This window comes from Gymnogyps californianus, chromosome 28 (assembly GCF_018139145.2).
Source record: "Gymnogyps californianus isolate 813 chromosome 28, ASM1813914v2, whole genome shotgun sequence".
Lineage (NCBI taxonomy): Eukaryota > Metazoa > Chordata > Aves > Accipitriformes > Cathartidae > Gymnogyps > Gymnogyps californianus.
Genome location: NC_059498.1, coordinates 3900098 through 3923820, shown reverse-complemented (window position 1 = coordinate 3923820; position 23723 = coordinate 3900098). Strand labels below are relative to the sequence as shown.

At 42.2% G+C, this 23723-nt stretch overlaps 1 protein-coding gene across 4 annotated transcripts in view; it reads right to left on the bottom strand.

The window, feature by feature from the left end:
* Positions 1–23723, bottom strand: part of TLK2 (tousled like kinase 2) — a 44187-nt gene extending 20464 nt beyond the window's left edge. The window contains exons 1-10 of one of the 4 annotated variants that reach the window (XM_050911649.1): positions 23502–23723; positions 21302–21390; positions 19416–19481; positions 12534–12605; positions 9964–10033; positions 8859–8902; positions 7624–7719; positions 4745–4912; positions 4069–4164; positions 1012–1104 (exon numbers count right to left, since the gene is read on the bottom strand). In XM_050911649.1, coding sequence (XP_050767606.1) covers positions 1012–1104; positions 4069–4164; positions 4745–4912; positions 7624–7719; positions 8859–8902; positions 9964–10033; positions 12534–12605; positions 19416–19481; positions 21302–21382 — 786 coding nt within the window. In that variant the 5' untranslated portion in view covers positions 21383–21390; positions 23502–23723. The remainder of the gene's footprint in view (positions 1–1011; positions 1105–4068; positions 4165–4744; positions 4913–7623; positions 7720–8858; positions 8903–9963; positions 10034–12533; positions 12606–19415; positions 19482–21301; positions 21391–23501) is intronic. The other 3 variants (XM_050911646.1, XM_050911648.1, XM_050911647.1) reach the window with 3 other exon arrangements.

Below are 23723 nucleotides of genomic sequence, written 5' to 3'. Positions count from 1 at the left end.
CTCCCTTTGCGCTTTCAATTAAATTCTTGTTTGAGTTACTATCCATCAGCCCCGCTATACAGACTGCTCCCAGCAACAGCTGCTGTTTTTAACATCACCCCAGCATACAGCAGGATTTTATGTGCAACCATTTTCATTGATAAAAAAGTTAAATTTAACCATCCCCCTTCCAACCAATAGCCTGGCTTCTGATTAAACAGCGAATGGCTTAAAAAAAAAAAAATAAAAATCATCTATTTCCTGCTTCATGGATTGCTTTCCACAAACCCACATGTGCCTCTGTGTATGCCTCCACAAGCTTGTCTTAGATCTTTTAGATGCTGAGACCAGACACACACAGAGAGCCTTCCCTCTTCTCCCTTTAATGTGTTTTCTAATTCTTTTCAGCACTTCACAAGAGATGCCTCTCCAGCTGATGAAAGCTAAATCAATTAGAACTCTTCCATTAAGACAAGATCCTTGATTTAAAGGTATTTATCTTTTACTGAAGAATACTAATGGGTTAAGAGAAGCTTTATTCTTTCGATTTGGCCAAAAGATGTTCTCATCTCTATACATGTCACCGATTCTCATGAATGAGCATTTCAGAATACAACTTCCCAGTCTGCTGAGATGCTACTGAACATGCTGTTAAACAAAAAGCAGAGTCAGCTCCTCAGTACTTAGGAGAGGGTAATAATTCTGCAGAGAAACATGTTAGGTTAGCTAGCAAAATACACAAGTGTGCAACAGATCAAAGAAAGGCCAACAACACTGCTGAGCTACAGTGACTCTGCACTGTATAGCCACAGTCATTGCTACCCTGCTTGTGGATTCAAGCAGGCCCAAACAGAGCATCTATAAGCCAGACAACTATCTTGCAAGTAAGAGATGACCGGATTTGTTTTACCTTGCGAGTGTTGGTTCTACAAATGGTATACAAAATCCTGCTCTGCAGCCTAGCTGGCACATGCATTCTAGGTATCTTTAAATAGCAGCTTTTAGAAGAGTTGTCCCATTTTAAATACTTACTCTTAATAAGTCATCTATTCTCCCCTCCTTCTTCTCCAAGTCAGAGTTCTTACTGTTTTCTAGTGCAGATATTTTTTCCATTGTGAGGTCAGACTGTACGGAAAAATCACCAGAAACCACATTTAAGGAAAACAGATGATATTTCAGGTAGTCAGCACGTAACATCACAGTGTAACCCCCTCTGATCTGAACAGCTAGGTCTAAGAAGAAGGAACTGCTCCCCTGCATCCTAACAGCTGGGGGAAAAACTTTCTCCATTCTTCATCTTCTTACTGCACGGCGGGCTGCTCCAGCATACGAGGTTCAGTCAGCTAGCACAGAGCTGCTCTGGAGAACACAAACTGGTAACACGTAAAGGGCTACTATATCCTCTGTGTCCTGCAAATTTTGTTTTTATAGTTGAGTTCTGCCCATTCCTTGGTGGTCTCTGACATTCGCTGTCCTTTCCTGCAGCGCAACACAGCCTGTACAGGAAAAAGGCTTAAGGAAAAAACCACCAAATCCCAACCCTCAGCTGGAATATCAAATTTATGAGATCTTTCATGGGCACAGACAACCACCTGCTAGACAAAAGACAATACCTGTGGGTTCTAAGGTGCTCTTGACAGAAAACACAGATCTTCATTTTAAAATATTATAACAGATTGACAACAGGAATATTAGGCACAAGCCTTTGTTTCTGACAAACTGATGCATTAGTGTCCACTAGGGACAGGAGCTTTGTAGTTCTTGAATGAAACCTATTTTGAAAGTCTAAGGGGTGCAGCACATCTCAAACACCTTCACCAATGAAGTGAGAGTTATACCCAGGAACAGAAGACAAAAGACATACACTATATTCTCTAGCAGAAGGAATATTTCAAACTCAGCACTCTCATTAATGGGTGGGGAAAAAAAGGGGAAGAAGTCAGTACGTACATGAACACAGCATCTAAAATACCCGAGTCAACACAAGGGAATCTCTCTCCGTGACTGTATACACAGATTTCACATATATGGCTAGCAAGCAGCTACCCTAGTTCTGAGAAGAGTTAGCAGAGACTTACCTGTGGAGTTGTTATATAACTGTTCTCCAAATTTCAGGCTTGCCTGGAAGCTAACACCATGAAGTAAGAGACAAACTTGGCTGGCTGTTGCTTCTCTACATATGCCCGGTATGGGAAAGATCAAAAAGAACACCTGCCAGCATTGCACATCAAGCAAGATGAGCCTAAATCCCAAAAGACAAAGAGGAGGCCTAGGCAGGTCACCTCACTTCTGCCTTAACTTGGTTTATGCTCCCTGACAGCCTGCTGCAGGAAGCACGTGCGACAAAAGCTTTTGTCGCCGAAGGCAACGAGAAGCCTGTCTGTTGAAAACCTAGGCTGCATCCACTCAGCCAAGCAGCAGAAAGTTTCTTTAGTAAGTGACTGTTATGTCATTTTGCCAAATGCACAGACATGCCTGCACCGTGTCAGATGAAGTCATGTTTCAGGATGCATGCTCTTACATGTGACTTCATCACAACTCACCTTGCCTCAGAGCACTTGGAGGGCCCTAGCACTGACTGAAAATGCTAAGAAAATCATGCTCATGCTGACTGGCTTTTGTCATTGCCAGAAGTGATTCGAACTGGAAGTCATTGAAGATTTGGGGTTTTTAACCCTATCAACTCCAAACAGGTTTGGAAGGGAAAAACAAGAATGCATACACGTCCTCATCATGCAGCCAAGCATCTTTCTGGATTCTTTGCCTTAAGCGTATGCTACATCTAGACCTCTGGAGAGTATTGTGAAACTGAGCATTGGCAGAAAGCACGCTCAGATAACGTCTTGCCCTTTTCAAAGAAGATGGACCTTGTAGGCATGTTAAGCACAAGAGAATAAAAACATCCTGCTCACTGCAGGTGGGACCACTATTTTAAGCATGGGTGTTGGGACAGCAAAGATTGAAAGGTATCTCTGGCAGGTTCTTGAGTTATGACATCATCCTCACACAAGAATTCTCCATGCACTAGCAAGAAACAGGGTCTTCACAAACCAGCATTTTAACAACACAGACAACAAATGTGACCCTAGTGACACAACAGAGCTCAGAGACTTAAGCTAGTAAGTATCCCCAGAGGTAGAATTGCTGTTCTTCATGCACAAAGAACTTGTACCACCTGCTGGGGAAATGGAGAATGAACTTCCCCCAGCAATAAAATAATCTCTGACACAGACTGATGTGAGAAAATGATTGACACAAACCTGATTGTTTAAAAATCACTCAAGGGAAGGGTCAGTCACAGAGAAATCAGAGATGAAAATCAAAAGAAGATTAAAAGCAGGCTTGGAGAAGAAATAAGCAAGGTGCATTGCAGACAAAGCTGAACATCCTTATAAGCAACAGAAGATGACACAGCTAAAAGTAAATCTTGCCATAAAGCCACAAGAAGAATCTTAACAATTTAAAAGGCACCAAAAAGACAGCAGTACAGTCAAAAGAGCTACTCCTCTTCTTGACTCCAGGTCAGTGAAGTTGCTGAGAAGCACTGTCAGGAACACATCACGTTCCACCTTGACAGGACAAACTATTCCATGGGTGTACTCTGCAGAAGCCAAAGAACTTCCAGCTAGACTGTGGATATTTGTACTGTAAGCAGTGTGGGCGCACCCATGACCCAGCGCTTGAAGAGAGGCATTCACAACTATCACTCAGGTTTCCTTCACGTCTTCACTTACAGAGAGAGGAAGAACATTCAGGGTACAACAGAACTGAAACAGACAGAGCTAAGGTGTTCCTCTCCTGAGCACATTCGCACACAGCTGAAGAACTGCCCACAGTATTGACACAGAAAAGCCTCAGTAACAGCCTGGGCAAACTCCAGTAGCAGCAACTGAAAGCATCCCTTACAGGATAAGGAACAAAGTTCAGTGTGATTCACTTCAATCAGTAGTTACAGACTGAGTTGGGACTACTGGCTCTTTTCACTGGAAACATTATGTCTACTACAAGTGGCACCCTCTGGCATGGAAGACAAGCTGCATCAAGCATCAATCTCATATCCAAGAGATGATACAATCTAGTGAGCTATACCTGTGACTGTTTGTGCTGGATGGAAATCTGTTTTTGGGAAGTGCAGGAATGCTCAGTGTTCCCTGATCCGGTAGAAGATGGGCTGCCTTGCTGGGCCTGTAAAAGAAAGTTAGTGTATTGTTATACGCTCCTCAGCATGATCACTAGTGCCCATGCAGATACACTTATCTTTACATGGGAGGTGCAGCCTGGCCTGGGTACCATACTTTCACGTTAAGGTTTAAGAATGCTCTAGAGATTTAGTTCAGTAAAACAAGAGAGTCAGTTTCTTTCAAGAAGCCTGGCCCAACCTGCCAAAAGACAAAGCTTTTAAAAGCCTAATATAATTCATGTCAGCTGAGATTAAGCGAGGCCAAAACAAACACTTCTCACAGCAAGACTATACTTCAGTCTTTTGCTTTTTTGCATCTATCAGATTAGCCTCTCAGATGCTATTATTTTGATCTACATGAGATTTTGAGTCATTAACTTAAAACTCACGTCATTTTATTAAACAAGCAAAGCCTGGGACCTAGAACTCTTCACAAGGAAGATGAACTTACCAGAAGATGTTAGACTTGGTCATCAATAAACCAGGCTGCACTTGAACCACTGTCTTTGAGCACAAAAGCTTCAAATTCCCCATCCCTTAACTAGAAACATCCCTTCGGATTCAAATCTTTTCAGAGCTGCTCACCGAAACAAAAGTAAAACAGAGGCCACCTCCCCTCTGTGCCAGCTGCTCATTCTCTAGCCGCTGTTTCGCCAGCATCACCGACATCAGCGTTGGCAGAGCAGAGTGTTCCTCCTGCGGTTCCTTTGCTGTGCTGCCGTCTACCCCATACAGCGGCTGCTCCACTCGCCGCTGTAACACAGTCAAAAAAAATACAATGAACTTTTTTTTTTTTTTTTAAAAAAGCAATTCTCTGACTCTGCCAAAACTGTTGTCAGCGAAGCAGCAGCTCAGGAATGGGCAGGCAGCACGGTGAGGATCTGATAACTCAAACAGGACTCCTGGAGTGATTGTTCCAACAGCAGACATCAAAAAGTAGATGAAGTTAACAACTGAAGTAACAAATGAACACAAAGGACAGAATTCCTTGTCAGTTAACACACCCCTTCCTTTGCAAATACATGTGTTTCAGAGCCAGTGGGGCAAAATAGGTTGTAGATCCAAAAACCTTAGTGCATTGTGATTTTGGACAATGCATTCAAAAATTATACTCCTTGATGTTTTTTAAGGACTCATTTTAAAACAGCCAATGTCACAATACATTCGTTATTCTGGTGAAGTAAACTGAGTCAGAACTGCTAAATGTCAGCAACCTAACCATGTCTAGGACCCAGATGTCACGGGAAGCTCATTTCTGTCATTATAGCTGGGACCAATCTCCTGTAAGATAAGTGAAGTACTAATGCATTTCCAAAATCTTTTAAAGATGCATTACATCTCTTAAAGGCCAGCTCCTTTCTCCTGCAGTAGACTCATTTTCCAACTGTGATACAGGAACTGGGTTCAATAAGAACAAGAATCATCTGAGCTACATTGATTACAGCACTCAGAATCTCATTGCCCTCACTTTAAAAGCCAGCCCATCACTGCTAAAACTTGACAGTCTGGGTAATAATCATCTAAGTCCTTCCAAGCTGTAACTCCGGGCCAGGCATATGCCACACAGAAAGTAAACAATCAGGTCAGGCTTCAGTTTTTCTTAAAAACCTAAACTGCAACCTGAAGCATATTTTCTGGCTAACATTACAAATGTCAAGAGTGTGCTTTCTTCTCCAAAAGAATGCTTGTGTATGAGAGCGACCTTGCAAGAGTCTGAAGACCTGCAGATCATTCTTCTGCTCAAAGGAGAAGCAAGGCAATTCAAAGCAGTCAAGAGATTTGAAGACAAGAAGTAACTTCCTGAAGCCATTACAATTCCTCCACAAGCTCTGATTGCAGAAAATTTCCAGTACGGTATAGATTAACTCACAGGTTTGGAGGAGGTTTGTCTCATTGTGAAAGACATTTTAACACTCTGCTCTCTTCCTAGATAGTACTGACATCTGTAATGGGTAAGATACTCAATCTTCTCCAGTTTTCACTCATCCCCTCATTTTTTGGGGCTTAGCTCAAACCATTGATATTCAGTTTGTAAGAAGAGGACAGATCTTGCAAATGCACATAATAGTTTGTTATGAATTAGCAAACATTATAGGTTTAGCTGCAGGAGTAAAGAACAGAAGATAAGAAACACAAAGAGCACCTGTGTAAGGAGAGAGACAAACTGGCCTAGCTGCAACTAACTGTAACATCAGTATTCACCACATGAGAAATACTCTGTTCAAACTTTTACCTACTCAATACATACAAGTGTAGAAGAAGAAAACCAAAGGAAGAATCCACTTGTCCCATTATAAACACTTGTAGGATATCTCATCTGCTGGAATAAAGAACTGTCCCTAATACCTCACGCATCTGCAACATCCAGAGATGGTATTTCTTTCACTAACTTCTCTTTAAAAAGAGGTATTAGTGAATTACTATAAGATAGGAGGAAGGGCCATTCAATTAACAAGATATATTTCAATTTTTATAAACATAAAAAATATCTAGAAGCATATGTGAAGTTCTCCCTTAAAGCAGCATTACAAAGCTTCCAAAATCTAGCAACACATACTGAATTCTGTGCAGAGCATTCAGTTTTGGGATTTAGTTCAGTACACATCAATGAACTGTGTAAAGGTCTCTGCAGAATAACGTAATCAGTAAAGACTTCGCATTTGGTTTTCAGAATACTAACCTTTCCCACAATGCTCCGTACTTTGGTGACACTCAAGAAATGCTGAAAATTTTTAAAGAGGGGCCCAGGCAATGGTCAAAACTAGAGATCAGACACCAGAGCCTCCGAATATTGCTTTGCTAGTTGAAAGAAATTTCTTTAGCTGCTCTGTGCTAAAATGGCTTAAAAATACTGGTTATTTCTTCACATTCAGATCTTGCAGAAATGCTGCGACAGCAAAATGGAATGATGTAACAAAAAAAGCGCAACAGATGTGCATGTATACACATTTCTTTGCAAGCTTTTGCTAATGCTCCTTACAAGTCACATGCACGTAAACAAAAGTAAAAGACCTTCCCAATATAATTATGGTATGCACATTTTTCAGTATACTCAGTCCAATCAAGATCGGAATATCACTGTACTAGCGCTATACAAACATACAACATATTCCCAACTCAATGGAGAGGTTCATGAGCTACAATGGAATAGGAGATAACTAATATGTCAGTTCCTATCTGTAACCACACAGCATGCTAAAAACATTCACCTTGCATGCTTTAAGCTCAGATATTCATATCAGTTACAACTGGACTAGCCACTGTTACAGGGTCCTAGACATCTGGCTTTGCTGCCAGAACCCAGTTTCAGATTTAAAAAAAAAAAACTGAATAGAGAATAAGCCAAATCACTCACCAAGACGACACTTCTTTCCTGTTTAGAACCTTTTATTACCTGCCTGAAGCACGGGCACCAACCTAATCAATGCCATGCCACCAGCTCTGTTCCCAGGGAGAACACTTACCGGCAAGGGGTTGGATAAGGAATGCTGCGGTGATGATCTGGCGACAGGCGGCACACTTCTACCGGGACTGGTTCCTGGGCCACTTCCCCCAGCAAACTGGGCAAAGGAACAGATTTGATCATCAGTAATTCCAGAGAGATACCATATTTAAGCAAACATAACAGAGACAGAAGAAACACGTTAACCTTAAAAATGAAGCCTTATAGGCTCTAGGGACTCATTTAAACAAGCTGAAGATGAGCTAAGAGGAAAGCCTTAAAATTTCATGCACAGTTTTCAAAAACAACAGCAAAAGTAAGTACTTCAGACAAACATTCACATGTGCACATTTTTCATTTTAGCACAAAAAGATATAAACCTGCACCCTTGGATACAGATCAAATATTTACTGGATAGAATTAGGAAGACTGTTCCCTATGAGGAGATGCGTCTAACTGTGCCCCACAGAAGTGGTAAGAAATGTACACCTCCACTGAAGAACCTGTGCCAGTCACTGTTCAAGACAAGATAGGTAAGCAGCTGGGCAACCGGTCTTCTTGGTACAGAAATTCATATGTTCCTGCACCACACAGTGTACTACACTTATAAAAAACTTTAGCCAGGAAAAAAGTAAGTGCTAATAAGCACTTAATTTCTAAGTTACTCAGTAAAATAAAGAACAAACTTAAGAGAAAAGCTACAGCCCTGGATTGTGCAGACCTAGAAAAACTTCAGAAACTATGCAATAAAAAGAATATTGATTTTTAGAGTGTCCGTCACTGTTTTGGGGAGGGCTCTCCATCTCCTGTGTGGTGCCAGCCTCCCATGGCAAGCTTTTCTAAAGAGGGAACCCTGTAAACAACTTCCTACTCAAATCAGCAGGACTTTGCAGGTAGGTTCTTTTGCAGCACTGGACCTGTACCAAAATAGGTTTGCACACTAGGAGATACCCTCATCTGAGATCCAGGTTCCAATACAAATCAACCTCCAACGTACACTTATGTGACTGCTCTTTTAAAAAATTGCTTTATCAACTGTTCAAAGAAATGTTAATTTAAAAAACAACTTCCAAAAATCTCATATCCTCTACCTAATCAGATTTGAGCATATCAGGGTAACATCGTCAATCAATGACTCTGAGCGATTATAGTTAACACGATGGATCAAGTAACAGAAGTCACATTACAGACTTCCATCTACAGATTTTGCATAATGTGAATTCAAGCAGATTTCTCAAACAATGTAAAGATGCTTACCTCAAAATAATCACTAATTTTATGTCCTCTAGGAGTGCCTTTTCCTAAAAAGGAAAACAAAGGATGAAAATAAGAGTTGGTATTTTTAAGTACAGAAGTTATGATGCCATTCTGAAAAACGGCTCCTGTATTTTGACACTCCTTTCCCTATAGAAAGGTGCAACACCTATCACAACAAAAGCTTCTGCACAACAAAAGACTGCCTCAGGGTTACAGCTCTTGTGCTGTTGTTGGGAGGGTTTACAGTTGACAATTCAATTAACTTTCAATTCCAAACATGTCAAATCCAATCAAACAGCATTTGCACTTGCTGAAGTACTTAGAAAACACTAAACGTCATTGAATGTTGCATAGGTTCTCCAAAATTTCCTTCAAGATAAGGACAGAGCAAAGGGTACTTTTACTCCTCTGCCTTCAGGTAAATTACTGCATATTAGATCTCTCACAAGCATTCCTGTAAGAGTTAGAGAGATAATTAGTGGTGGCTTAATACCAGCTCATTAAACCTTAGCCCTTTTCTCTTATTATAATATTATCAAAGCAGTTCTGTCAACACAACCCTTGTTACTTTCTTGTTGAAGAATAAAAGAAATAGAAATCTGCCTCTATGCCCACTTGCTAGAAAATCTGAACTTGGACTTGAACACGCTGGGTTTTTCTTAGTACTCTGAGACAGTACTGCCTGCTTTATACTTGAGCACAGTTTGTTCTCTATTTGTTATGGTGAGAACTTATTCTAACAAGACAGGCATACGTCTCAAAAAGCAAGGAAGAAAGTACAGCCTGTATTTTGAAGTCTGGCTGCTGTATACGTAGTGACGTGGGACCAAAACACCACTTCAGAGAAGCCATATTAAGCCTTTGGGCAGTCTGTCCCATAAAAATGCAATAGTTTGTGTGAATAAGCTGAAGATGAGTATTTTCCTGCCAATGAGGATAACAAGGCTCCCAGAAGAGAACTACACCATCATGGAGTAGTTTATAACAAGCTGCCTGACACACCCTTGAGAAGGGCCATTAGTTTCCTAGGACACTGACTGTGCAAAACGTGCACAAATTACCAACCGTTCAGAAATCCCGCAGCAGGGTCAGGAGGATGAATTACCTTGACTGGTCTCATATGCTTCTGCTTTCCTTTTTCTATTCCGCTGGTCATTCTGTTTTTTCTCAGGAGTCTGTTAAACAATACTTCAAAATTAACATTTCTGCAGTTATTCCAAGATTTAAAGAAAATGCCAAAACACAATAATCTGCTCCATATCCCCAGTGGCCATTTCACTTCTCTGGTGCATTTGTTTCTACTGCTGGTACTTAAAGAAACAACTGCTCTCAAATAGCTGCTACCTTCTGATAGATGTGCTGCAGAAGGGAAAGAATACGGTTAGGAATGAGGTTACTTTTTTTTCTATTTCAGTTGCAGCAAGGCAGCCTCTACTGCCCAGTTACCTCACATGGTTAGCAGAACAAGTTCAAACACTCATAAAAACCTGTGCAAACCATTTCACAGTACTGGTACAAGAGGAGTAATGACAAGAGGTTTGAGTACAGACATCCAAATTTGCAGTCCAGTGGCTACTCACAGTCTACCAGGACAATTCATCTTGCCTGCACCTAATGCTTCTTCCCAAAGCCCTTTGCAGACGGCTACAAGAACTATCCTGTCCGCTGGTGCACAACTGCAACCTTACACAAAACAAGGCAGAGCTCCCCAAGATGGCAGCCAGGAGAACGCTGCCACAGGTGCAGCAATTCATCTGGACGTATCTCTCGTTCAAGTCAAGGGCCAGTTGCATCTGCCATTTCTGTGAGCAACCAGAGACCTGAGGGGCAGCTTATCAGTGGACAGCAATATATTTATGCACAGGCACAACACAGAGCACAGGTGGAAGGCTTGAAGCCTCCAGAAATGTCAGGCCTGTCTGTCTGTACAAGGCTAGCAAACCTAGACACGCGAGGGCGGAGAAGACCCCAGGACGGTGCTTTCCCTGTCACCAGGGTCACTTATGTGGCCAAACCTGCTGAAAACATTAGGAAGCACTGCACTAGCAGCAGCTTACTGAGGTTGCTGGAAAGAAAGATATCTTGTCATTTCCATCACCAACGTCATTTTAAAAACATCTCTTATCCCAAAGGGTCCCAAATAATTTCTGAGCTATATGCTTTACAATCACTGCAGCCACCACTAAACTATAGCTTGGGGGCAGAAAGAAAGCCACAGCGTGCAAAACACAACTCTGGGGGAGGGAAAGCCATGGCCAGAAAGTTTGTGGTAAACCTAAGTTTCATGCTCTTCGGAAACCAAAGTCCAAAGTACCCTGTTTAAAGATCTCTGCCAAAAGACTTGCACAGAGTAAGCACAGAAATCAATCTACCTCCTTTAATAGGATAAAAAGGATAAAGCTGACACAGCCAGAATCTAAACCTGGCTGTGTCCCCAGTGGATGCTGGACATCTACAGTCCCGTGTCACCAGCTGGGCAGTCACCGACATGTTATTGTTTTGGTAAGAGGATGGAGGGGATGTTAAGACAAAGGTGGCGATTGTGTCTACAAAGTACTTTTTAGAACGAGGGGACCGAAAACTCCATAACTATCTAGAGAATTGCTGTACCAGCCTCTGTATCTGTAAAAGTCAGTGACATAGCCTCCTCACTGCGTAGTGAAGAGCAACTCATGAACAGCGTTGGCGTGACTGTAACACCACAGGCTCCATTACAGCCTCCATGGAACTGTAAGCATATTAATGAGATTCAGTTTAAGTTGTTTTTCCATTCAAGTACTTACATAACAAAAATTACACACAACATTATCTGTTACAGACTGAAAAAGCAAGGAATGGTAGATTTGACTATGTCAGCTTGGTCAATTTAAATCACTCCACAGAAGTTGATAAAAAACCCCAACTGAAATAAGAATGAATACTCAGTTTCCCACTATTAACTATACTTACTTGTACGGAGTTTAAGATACTGCGTTCTTGAAAGACTTAGCTTCACCAGACACCTCATATCAGTACTGCCATATAATAGAGGGAAATGTGATCCAAAACTTACCTGATAACCGTGTGGGAAGTTCTTTAAACGCATAAGAAAATGCATTTAAATTTGAAATTTTGCTTTATTAACGTGGAATTTTAAAGTAAAAATGTAACTCTATAATTCATTTGGCTGCTTTAGCAAGTGCTTTGAAATAGTTAATCCTAAAGCAGTGAGATTAAACAGGGACAAAGCATCAATTTTCACCTCCCCATACTTCCACAGAGCAATTCATAAAAATGCTCTGCTTTGTACAGACTTCTGCAAATTCATGTATTTGATAGGTAAGGCAAACTTTTCCATTAATGCTCTCTGGCTTTTTATTTGGCCAAAACTGCATCCAAAACCAGCAAACAAATCGTGATGCAGCTGAAAACAATTTCATAAGTTGAGCTTTACGAATGCTGTGTTTTTGGGGTCGGATAAAATCTGCCTGCTATGGTGGGAAGCTTCAAGGAGGACTGCTTCACAGCATGGTCCAAAGACTGTAGGGTTAAGATCCAGACTAAATACTTCCACTAGTCCCTTTCACACCCCAAACAAAGAACACTGTCACTCACTCTCACACAATTCCTTCTATGTTTTGAGTTCAATCATGTCCACCTTAATCCCGATTACCATGAGGATTTGTGCCTGCTTACCTCCAATTCTTTATCACTCAGAGAACCCACGCTGCACAAGCTCTGGTTGGAAGACTCACTATTTAATGGACCCTAGTGAAAAACAAGCAAAAACTGTTAGAAACAACTTCCATACAAGGCAGATATGTCCTATCAAACATTGCATCTCTGGGCTAACTACGCTGCTCTAAGTCACGTGGATGCAGCAGCAACATGGGTCAAATACCTAGACACATGATGGGGCACTAAAAAACTTGAGAAGTTGTTTGGAGCAAGATGGAAGTTGGACTGCCAACTGGACGGTCTTTTCTCAGTATACTGATCCAGCCTTTGCAATGATATTTCTGTATCAATCTATATCCTAACTGCTCTATTTAACCACATCCACAAAACAGCCAAGGCAGTATTCACAAAGTCTAAGACAACTGGTTTGAGAAACAAAACTTCTGATTTGTTGAGTACCAGTAGTTCCAAGCTCAGCTCTTCAGGCAAGCATCTGCTTGACCCTGGGCTAAGAATTCAGAGGCATCTTCCATCTGGCAAGGCAGCTATTACTGTTATCAGATGCTGGCAGTACCACTGATTTTTCTTTAAATGTGTATTTTTTATGCTTTTTTTAACACTAAGAAAGCCAACAAGTGAAAGTTGTGTTAACAGCAGTATAACTGGCACCCATAGGACAATCTCTCCCACAGGCTATTTCATGGACCCATGGCTGACCTGCCAACAGAGCAGTTGCTCCTACCAAGCTAAAGCACAAATTCAAAAGGCTGGAATAGATTTACCAAAATAGTGTCCAGGTACCTACAACAGTCCGCCTGCATCTTTGCAGGCTCTACTGGATACGCATCTGCATTTTTATGTATCCAAGCAGTTTTGAAAATTATTTTTTAAAATCTGTATCAAAACCGGTTTTAAAAGGAAAGAAAAGTGAATCATGCAAAGTCACTGTGTTTTAGCCTAGTGCTCTGACACAAAAGTATCCTCCTACAGATCTAACTTAAGAAATCTAGACGAATTTGACAAAGGTATAAAAACAAGATTCACAATTACTGATGGAATGTATTAACAGGAAGAATGACATGATAAAGCCACCTCTCCATTAATAACTTGTGAGCATCTTTTCCCAAAGATTCATTCTATTTTAGCATTCTTATTTTTGCAGTAACCACTTCCCACCAATCAATCTTTCCTCAAGGCAAAGCCACTTCTCATTATATACTCGAGCAGAAGACGTATGGGAGGGGTGGGGGAGAAGCCTTAACACCACAGAGAAATCCCACAGTAGATTATTTTTGAGGGTGGCAGTTCTCCCTTCCCCACTTATAAGACAAACACCACCATCCAATTAAACTTGTGACACAACCTAGCTATTACTAACCCCAATTTCCAAGCAGGCATCCACAGAAAGTAAAAGTTCTGTTTACCTTCTGTATTACACTGTGAATGTTAACTACCGAATTTGTTTCTCCTAAAAGGACATGCTTAGTTGCTTCAACAAAAAAAATAACAACACTTGAACAGCTCAAGAAGCTACACATTCAGGATTCCCTTTTAAAAGCAAATTACTTTAAGAAAAATTGCAGATGACATTCTTTAAGCCATACCATTACCCCTTCAACTCATCACACAAATAGCTCAAGACCAGAAAGATATTTTACCTCATCTCTTCAGCAATACAAAAGCTTAAAATTTAGTTGCTTTTTAAACAAAGAAGCAACCTCCCCACCACCCAATGTGATGGCTCACAAATCTTATAGGTACAACTCTTGGTTATGCGAGGTATTTATTCCTTGACCAATAGGACTTAACAGAAGTGCCAACACTAACCTTAGCTACATCCACATGAAGGCCTCATTGATAAAAAAAAGTATTATCTTAGGGCAAGCAGCAACAGAAAGTTAATCTTTTCACCCATGTAAAAAGCTTGTTTAGAAACTGCACAAATGCTGTCCTCTAAAATCCTTCACTTCCTCTCATGAACTCAAACCCCAGCAGCATGTCCAAGACACCAACCTTCTGTGCAAGCGTGAAAGCTTTATTAGGTGCAGGAGCGTCTCAACAAATGAGCATTTGCTAGGTCTCAGATGGACAGACTGGGGTTCTGACATGATGAAGATGAAAGTGAAAGCTGCTTCCACATTTGCTTAAATCTCGCTGCCTCCATTTTGCACATGGATAGCAAACGACAGGAACAGCTGCTCCCCAAATGCCACATTTGAGCTTTTCAGGAACACTGTGGTTGAAAGGGTATGCCAGTGGCTTATGAAGGGCCAATGTTTCAGCAATGGACCTGTATTCTAGGGTCACCTGGAGAAATGAACTGATGAGGCCGTCTATAGTTAGAAATGATCCTAAGATTTTTTTCAGAAATACAACCAGTACAAAAAATCCACTCAGTTTGCATCCGAATGTCAAGTTCTGGAATGTAAGCAGCTGGAAAAATGCCTAATATAAAATCCACAATGTTTTTCTTACTTCCAGTACAACTACCTGCACTGACTATTCTGTGTGGGACATTTACAGCTCTAGCAGTTGGAATCAAACCCATTTTTTGCATCAACAAAAGAGCAGTTCAGTTCTGATCACAGATTATTGAAGAGCAAAAAACCTATTTTCCCTTTACTTTAAAACTTCCTCTAGAAACTACACTGACAAAATTGTAAAATTGAACTCAGCGCAGTAGTAGAAAGGGTGAAAAGGAACTAACTACTTGGTTATGGAACCAGAAAAGAACAGCTTGTCAGATGTCTGTAAGTATCCAGCAAGTTCACTGTCATGTGTATTGATACTGTGAACAAATGCAGAATTCATTCTTTGTAGGCAAGTTTTGACCCATTTCCACTGCATGAGCTTTCCTCTCCCTTGATGATCTTCTAAAGGGCCTTCCACTGACACTTCTCTTACAGTAAAGGATTAGGCCTATCTTACAGGCAAGGAGCTGAAGCACCTTGTTCATGTCACAGTTGGCAAAAAAGTCTTGTTTTGAGGTATTCCGGCTATGGAAACACAAATTGTTCATTAGAACGTGCTGTACTCAAAGCAACAAAGATGCAATACCTAGGATGTTTGAGGAACATGGCCTAGTCCTCAGCCACACCTCTTCTCACATAGTTATGCAAGAAAAAGGAAAAGCAAGTTTTCCTGATCATCCAGCTAGATATCTAGTTTCACACATAACCTCATGTTATCAACTGCTTATAGCAACGGGTTTAGACAATGGATATGAGAAACTATACATCTGAGCATCTCCCCCTCAACTAATAGTCAGTGAGTGTGTGTATAAAAAAAACCTTCAAATTTATGTTTTATCATTCCTGACTGTTTATATTTAACTCGGCAACTGACATAGGATAAATGTTCAGTACTTAATTTAGCATACCATTATAAGTGGTCATGACACAAAAGAAATTAAAGGAACAAACCTGAATTTTGGAAAAAAACAAGTAAGCAATGGCAAAGCATACTAACATCAGAATATTGCTGGGGAAGTAGCAGTAGGGAATAATAAACATGCAATAGTTTACACAGGAAGGGCTTATAAATTTTGTTCCTGAAGAAGTCATCTGCACCAGCATCTGGCTTTTCTAGCATAGACTACTTTGGGATAATACCGCGCTTCTCTGATATCACTTACAGCCCACTCATCCACTGTACCCTGTCAAGAGAATCGGTGATGGGGCTCAGCAAAAATTCAAAATACGTGGGTCATCTGAAATAAGCTAATAGTTTCTATAGTGTTTACCCAAATGACAAGCACAAGAACAGCACACACTTCCTCCTCCGCAAGGAATTTCTTTCTGAGATAAGCTGGCATGCTCTTTTCCCTTGTGATTCACCTATCAACTGCTGCTTCTAAGTCCGTGACCTACCTATGCACAACAAAACCTCCATGTTGAGAAGTGGATGCAGCAGTAGCAGGCGCTTTCAAGACTCCTACTCAAAGGCAAGAATTTAAAATCTGTCCACTCACACAAGCTGGTTAGTCATTTCTCCTTTTGCAAGAGCCCTGGAAATGCCACAAATGAGGCACAATGGCTGAAGTTTCAGTAGAAACAACTTAGCCTGATAATAGCTCCCATCCGATCTTCCATAATAAAGCTAGCCTGACTCAGACCGCCCTTACCTATCTCCTCTTCAAGCCTATCTACTGCCTCGCATGACTTGTGCATTTCCTCAGCCTCTCCAAGCTCCCAAAAATGATCCCTCAGGCCTGTCCGCAACTCTTATGTTGGGCAGTCTCCATTTTGTGCTCTCCAACTCCTCATATTGAAAGAGAGCTCTAGGAATTCAAGCTGCCTAGCCAGAGTCTCCAACGTGGACTTACAGTAACATGCATTGCAAAATTCTCTGGCTAACTCAATGGTGGAGACATGCTTCATTACCTCAAGCCAAGGTAACCCGAGTTCTTCTGAATTCTGTAGCAAATCAAGAGATTTCAAAGGGAAAAAGTCAATCCTTAGTTCCACTAAAAGTTAGTGCTGACTCCACACAGGCTTACACCAAAGTGAAATGGTTGAATGGTTTTCCAGTTACTCTGGTCCAGTGCTACTGTATAAGACAGGTTTAATTAACATATTCTTATCTTATTTCAAGCATCACGTAAGTATGAGAATTACAGCCTGCTGCTTAATTGGGCTTTTAGAAAAGGTCGGTATTACAGCCAATAATGAAATCCCCGAATCACCTAGGTCTTTTTGCCATGAGAAGTTAATCTACTATCAGATGTTCACAGGTAACCTCCACTCTATCAGATGGGTAAGCAGATTTGCAACAGGATTTGCTTGGCTACCATTATGCCTCAAGAGTTCTCTCAGGTTGAAAAAATAGTATTTTTATTTTACTGACGGCAAACTGGACAGAAGGGTCACACAATTCACCCTAACCCTCAGTTCAGGGGCAGAAATAGAACTGAGATCTGACAACTATTTCTGGGCTCTAGTAGCCAGACAACACATTTGAAATAAGTAATGTTGCACACGGAAGCATCCAAACAATTTAAGTATCTGGCATAAAGTCCTGGCACATTCTGTGGTAGCTGATAAATTCAATTCTAAGTTTCAAAACTCTAATTAACTAGTTCTTCTGGTGGCATGTGACACCTGTTAAGGACCATCACTATGCAGTACCACTTCCCTCCAAGGAAGACATGACTGTTCTCAAACACGAATTCTCAACTTGGTAACTTTGCTGCTAAAAATGTCACTATGTAGACCACACAACTGGTAGTTACTGAACTGATCAAGACTGTTAGAGTGACAGAGAAAGGGTAATAACCAAAATAATACAAGTAAACGCTGTTCTTTTTTATGAGCAATTCTCTTTTTGGAGGCAGATGTTCTGCAGCATAAGTCGCACTCTTCAGGTTATTTTAATTTCCCTCTTTACGATACCTCAAAGAGGGAGGAAAGGGAGTAGTAGCTACCACCAAGACCAATACTACTTCAATTCTAGCACAGTCATCTGGATCTACAAGATTCCTACAGCACAACAGAGAAGGTTACTCTCTCTAGAAATACTTCAGCCTTTTTAGTTTAGCTATAATAAAGTGGCGCACACAACTTAGTCTGAAGATCTTTTAAAGACCAAACTTGTAGGAAGATATGCATGCTGCTGTGATGATCCGCTCTGGTTAAGCCTGAGACAAGCCATGTGCAAATACATCACAATTACCTATTCCAATTCTTATCCAGGAAAAGTCTGCGGAAATGACAAAAACCCTTTGGTGTTAACCTGCCTGATATCCCAAAGGCAGCACCCGGACAGGGGGAAGGGAGGCAGACGATGAGAACAGACAAAATTCAACAACGTTATCTAGAGAAACAAACTACATTTTGTCTTCTGTATCTACTGACCCAAGGAAGATGTCTGAGATGACTAGTCAGAATAATGCCTCAAGTGAATGCGCATAGATTTCCCCTAGTAAGTAAACATAAACGGGAGCTAAATAAGCAGGAATACTGGTAGGTGTCAGATAGTCATGTGTTAATTCAAGGACTTGCTTTGCGAATTTGGGGAAGGATGGTACTTTACCATATGGCAAGAATAGACATCTAAAGCATCACTGGCTTTTTGAAGGTATCTAGTGACCTGGATGAACCACATGAGTATAACAGTTGCCTAGAAACATTCCTTGCTCATAAATTTGATTCCATGTATTAACTCCAAGCTTCTAGAGAAATATATTCTCCAGCTACTAAGTGAAATAATTCATCACAGACTTGCAACAGAATTTTGAGGCATTTGGGACTGCAAATGACCTCAGTCATTGGGTTGTGCCTTCAGCTACCACAGGAGGTGACAGCACACAGCTGTTTCCAAAACAGTTTAGGATTTCTGTCCTCTACTACTGTTACTGGAAAGCTCTTCCCAAATCCCATGACTCTGAAGGCCAGAAGCTTTTTTCTAGTTTCTAGCCTAAAAATTTATTCTAGATCAGCTTAGTCTTATTTATTTCTCAGAAACACGTATAGTTCTTTACTTGCAACCATGGAGGGAAAATGGGCTTTAAAGCTGCAGTTGTGTTAAGGATGTAAACTAGTGCACTAGTTTTATGCAGGTCCAAAATATACCCTGTATTTTTAAACATTAAAGAAGCCTAACCAAACACACGAAGTGATACACCCAGTCAGTGGAAGGCAGGAAGCTCAGTTACAACTGCCTGCGGCCTTCACCCAATAGGAGAGCATCTAAGATGACATTTCTTCCTTTTATGCAATAAACAGCAACAGAATACCTTCTATCCCAGGAGGATGTGCCAGTCCCAGTCCCACTAGATGGCACTAACTTACTCTACGTAGCTTTCCTTAAACATTTAATTGGAGAGAGCTAAAAAATCTTAGTTGAATCATACAAATTGTATCACAGCTTTCCCAACACATTCCCTTTAAGACAATGACCTACCAATGCCAGTGCGGAGCATGACGGACGGAGACTTGGGGGGGTAGGGAGGGAATTTGAAGCACCAACCTGGGAGGGAATGTAGTATCTGAGATTAATATTGCAACCAAGATTTGCTGCAACATAGTAGAGTCATGCTAATTCATATCAATGGTTGGCTGATCTATTGCAAATTAGCAAGTATGCAAGTAAATAAATATATATTGTTTGAAATAAGTGTAATGCACTTTAATAGTTTAGTGACTAGTACAAAGTAAAACACTATACTGCATAACAATACGTAAAAATAAAACTCAGTAACAGAACAGCTTTGCTCAAAGCGAAGCCTCCAAGAAATGAGGCATTTTTACTTGGATATGCTTTAGAAACAAAAATGAGTTTTCAATATTCACCCATACAGAGAAAGGGCATGTACTTCCTGCTCCAAACATATTGAAAACATAATTAAGACTTGCTTTCCTGTATCTTTTAAAGGTTATTCCTTTAAAAGGAATAGTTCCTAACATTCTTTGTGAGCATTGAGTATGCTGGCACTGTTTTAAAGCAACAACAGCGTCTATGCTTCTAAGTCTTAGCTATTCTAGAAAGTTGTTTGGCTTTATCTGTACTGGTACAGCTAAAGATGTTAAAGTGACACACATGGGGGGGAAGAGGCAAGAAACAGATGAAAAAGTACATAAAAAGTTGTAATGTTGTATAAAACAAGTCTTTCAAGATCATAAATACATTATGTACCATAAAATTTTATGCTAGTAAAAGTCTTAAGAGTGGGTGAAAAGATCAAAAAACCCCCACACTCTTACTTCAGTAACCGAAATTGTTACCCTTACCAACTTCTAGTGTTAATCTTCCTTACTACACTACCTTACAGCTGTACATTTTACTTACTCATGCTTCCTTCCAAGACTTAACCTTGTTTGAGTCCTGACTGAAGTACAGATCAGAAAGAAAAGTATGAATTCGAACGAAACCCTTTTTCAAGTTCTGATTTGCTTTGAATTTTTCTAAGAAATACAGCATCTACAAAGTTTCTTCTCAAAATAATTCTAAGAGGTTTCTGAGAATTATCTATCAATGATATGTTGTTTTACCATCTACCTTGATGTTGTCCAAAACTCGGTATCTTCCTCAAAAGTAAACTCCTTATCACTAACCCAGTTTAAGATGAGTTCTGCCACCATTTCATTGCTCAGAGAAACTATCAATTAACACTACCAACAACATCTGGAGAACTAACAGCTTAATGCTAGTGTATCAAGCAACCACACAATGATTTAAGTGCCTTACTCAAGAAAGGAAGCTACTGAACAGTTATGAAGTTGTATGTGAGGACAAAGATGGGATTTTACTAGCAGGTTGTGGATCACAGATACAGGAGAGCTTACCTTCAAATACTTTTGGGGCGTGTGTTCTATGCGACCGAGTACACAATTTTAGCACACTGCATCCACAAAGAACTGAGCAAATTCCTGAATATGTTAAGTCTGGTTACATGTTGTATCAAACACAGTAAACTTGAAACTGTATCTACCCAGTGGCCAAATTCAGTTCTCAAATGCATTCTTGGAGAAAGAAAGAGACAGATTAGATTCCTACTTCCAAAGACAAAGTTGTCACGGGTTTTTTAGGGGCGTACAAGCTGCCTTAGGATGGAGCAACTGCTAAGAACTTAATTAGAACCCAAAATCTTCTGTATAGCAAAACATCTGCTCATAGAGATCCCATTTTCATTCCTCTTAAACATACTTCAAGCAAATTAGCGGTCAAAACACAACTATTGATACAAAACTGCTAGCAAAGCAAAATTATCAATGTAGAAATTAAAAAACCAAAGTGCAGCGCAGGATGGACAAGCAGGCATGCTTGTTACCAAAGGTACTTACACTCACCTTAGCAACCCCGACTCCAGTGAACCTGGCCTCCAGTAGTTCCTGCCTTCGTGGGTCCAGGCTATGCAATTCTTCCATCATTTCTGCTGCTATGGGAGAACAACACCCAGGTTATGCAATGCAAGGAAAGGAGAGAGATTTAATATTCTGTGCCACTGACGAGACTCAAAAGTGCCTGTTCTGCAGCACAACCATGTAGAAAGCATTTTCTTGCAAGAGAAATGCAAGATTACCACGCAGTAATAACATGACTTTGCCACCATATTACTGTATTTAAACCATAACCCTGCTGGAGAGTTTCCTCTTCTATCTGTTGTACCAGCCATTTCAAGATCTCTAAATCCAAGAAACCAATTATGTCACATTCTCCCACTGGATGCTTTATTAAAAGGAAAACATGGGACCAGAGTGTTATGACTAAAAGCTTCAGAGCTTTTCATCTGTGCTGCATGACTAGGAGAAAAAAAAAAAAAGCAACATTCTTTACCCCATAATTTATTTTTGGCCAATCCTGGAAATACTAGATCTCCCCGAACTCCAGATTTCACTGACAACAGCTTTGGTTCTTCCAAGCACAGAAAGGGATTATAAGAAGAAAATAACGCTCGTTTAAACCTTTTACTTTATAGAGTAAAGCATCAGATACCTCTAGCATAACAGCTGCTTCTACATACTGGATGTACCTGGGGTACCTCTTGGCAATCCAACACAAGGGATGCCATTATTTGAAAGGTTTTAAAAAAAAAAAAAAAGCATAGTTGTGTAAACCGGTTAAAAATCAGGAAATATACAATTTGAATACTGAACTGCGAAAAAATGGGACAAATTTCAATGTTCATTATAACTGTGAATCACATCTTCCCAACTGCACCAATCAAGTTCATTTCCAGAAATGTCTGTTCCAGTTTCATTTTCTGGACTAAGGTAGAAAAAAAAAAGAGATAGAAGATAAAGATTTGCTGTATAAAGAGCATATGCGATGAGGAAAGTTCTTGAAGGGCAGCAAGTGCCCTCTAGAATAGGCAGTATACAATTGTTCCTTTTATTAACTGTCCATTTTGTCCCTGCCATTTCCTCCAAACGCTGCAGATCCAAGTTGCAGGGGGCAAAGTGAATCCATCCGGGGGCATTTACAACTGCTCTCCCACATCAGTAACAAGCCTCAAAAACTAATGGGATACTAAATGCGGTTATTAGAGAACCCTATTTCTACTATGGGCTTTAAAACCCCAACAAAGCTATCAGCCTAGTTTTCAAAACAGGAAATCTGTGCACCGAGGAAAATGACAGACAAGCCATGAACGCAAAGATGTTAAAGTACTCCCAGGTCTCTCCCCCATTACGGGGCACAGGGCGACCATCCGGGAGGGAATCGCATCCCCACGCTGGGATGCTGGTCTGGGGATGGGACTGCCACAAGTTCCCGAGCCTTTCCCCCCCACCCTACCCCACCGCAGGGCCGAGCCCCCTCCCGGAGCCTGGGGACTGCCCTGGACCCCCCCCCCCCTCCATCCCTCCCAGCAGGGGATGGCATTCCCTCCCTGCCCTCCCCGACTCCTTTGCGGGGTGATTTTCAGCACCTCTCTCCCATCCTCCCTCCCCACTCGGGAAACAGAGGCACGCGTTTGAAAATAAGCCGGTGAGTGAGCAGCCTTGCCCCGCTGCCAGCTGCTGCACCGCCTCGGCCTGCCTCCTCCTCCCCGACACCCCAGGCAGCACCGCCTCAACTCCCAGGCCGGGGATTCACAGGCCGTGCCCACCCCTTCACCTCCCCCGCCGGCCCGGGGCCTCCGCGCTCCCCCGGGCCGGGCTGGGCCGACCCTCGGCCCCCCCCCGCCCCGCTCTTACCCCCCGCCCGCCGGGCCGGGCCGGGCCGCGAGCCCGCGGGGCCTGCGCTGCGCCGTGCCCCGGCGAGGCGGGCACCCGCGGCCCAGGCCTCGCTCCCGCCGCCTCGGGGCACAGGCCTCGGGCCCTTCCGCCGTGACCCCGGCCCGGCCCCGCCGCAGCCAGCGGCGGGGAGCGTTTAACAGCCTCCGCCCCCCGCCTCCACCGCGGCCCGGGGTCGCTGCCCGGCTTCCCCCCACCACCGCTCCCCCTCCACCCCCGGCCCCGCCGCCCCCAGGGCGGCCTCGGCCCCGGCGCCAGGGAGGGAGGCGAGGGGGGTCCCCGCGCTTCCCCCGCCGCCCCCGGGCTCTCTCACCTGGCGCTGCCGCCGCTGCTGCTCCTGCCGCCGCCCCGCCGCTCCTCTCCCCTCCTGCCCGGGCCGAGCGCTCCCCGGGCACCGCTCGGATCCCGCCGCCGCCGGGGGCAGGAGCAGGAGGAGAAGGAGGAGGAGGAGGAGGAGGAGGAGGGAGGGAGGGAACCTGCTGCGGCGGCGGCAGCGGCGGCACGGGCGGGAGGGGGAGGCCAGGGGCGGCTCCGC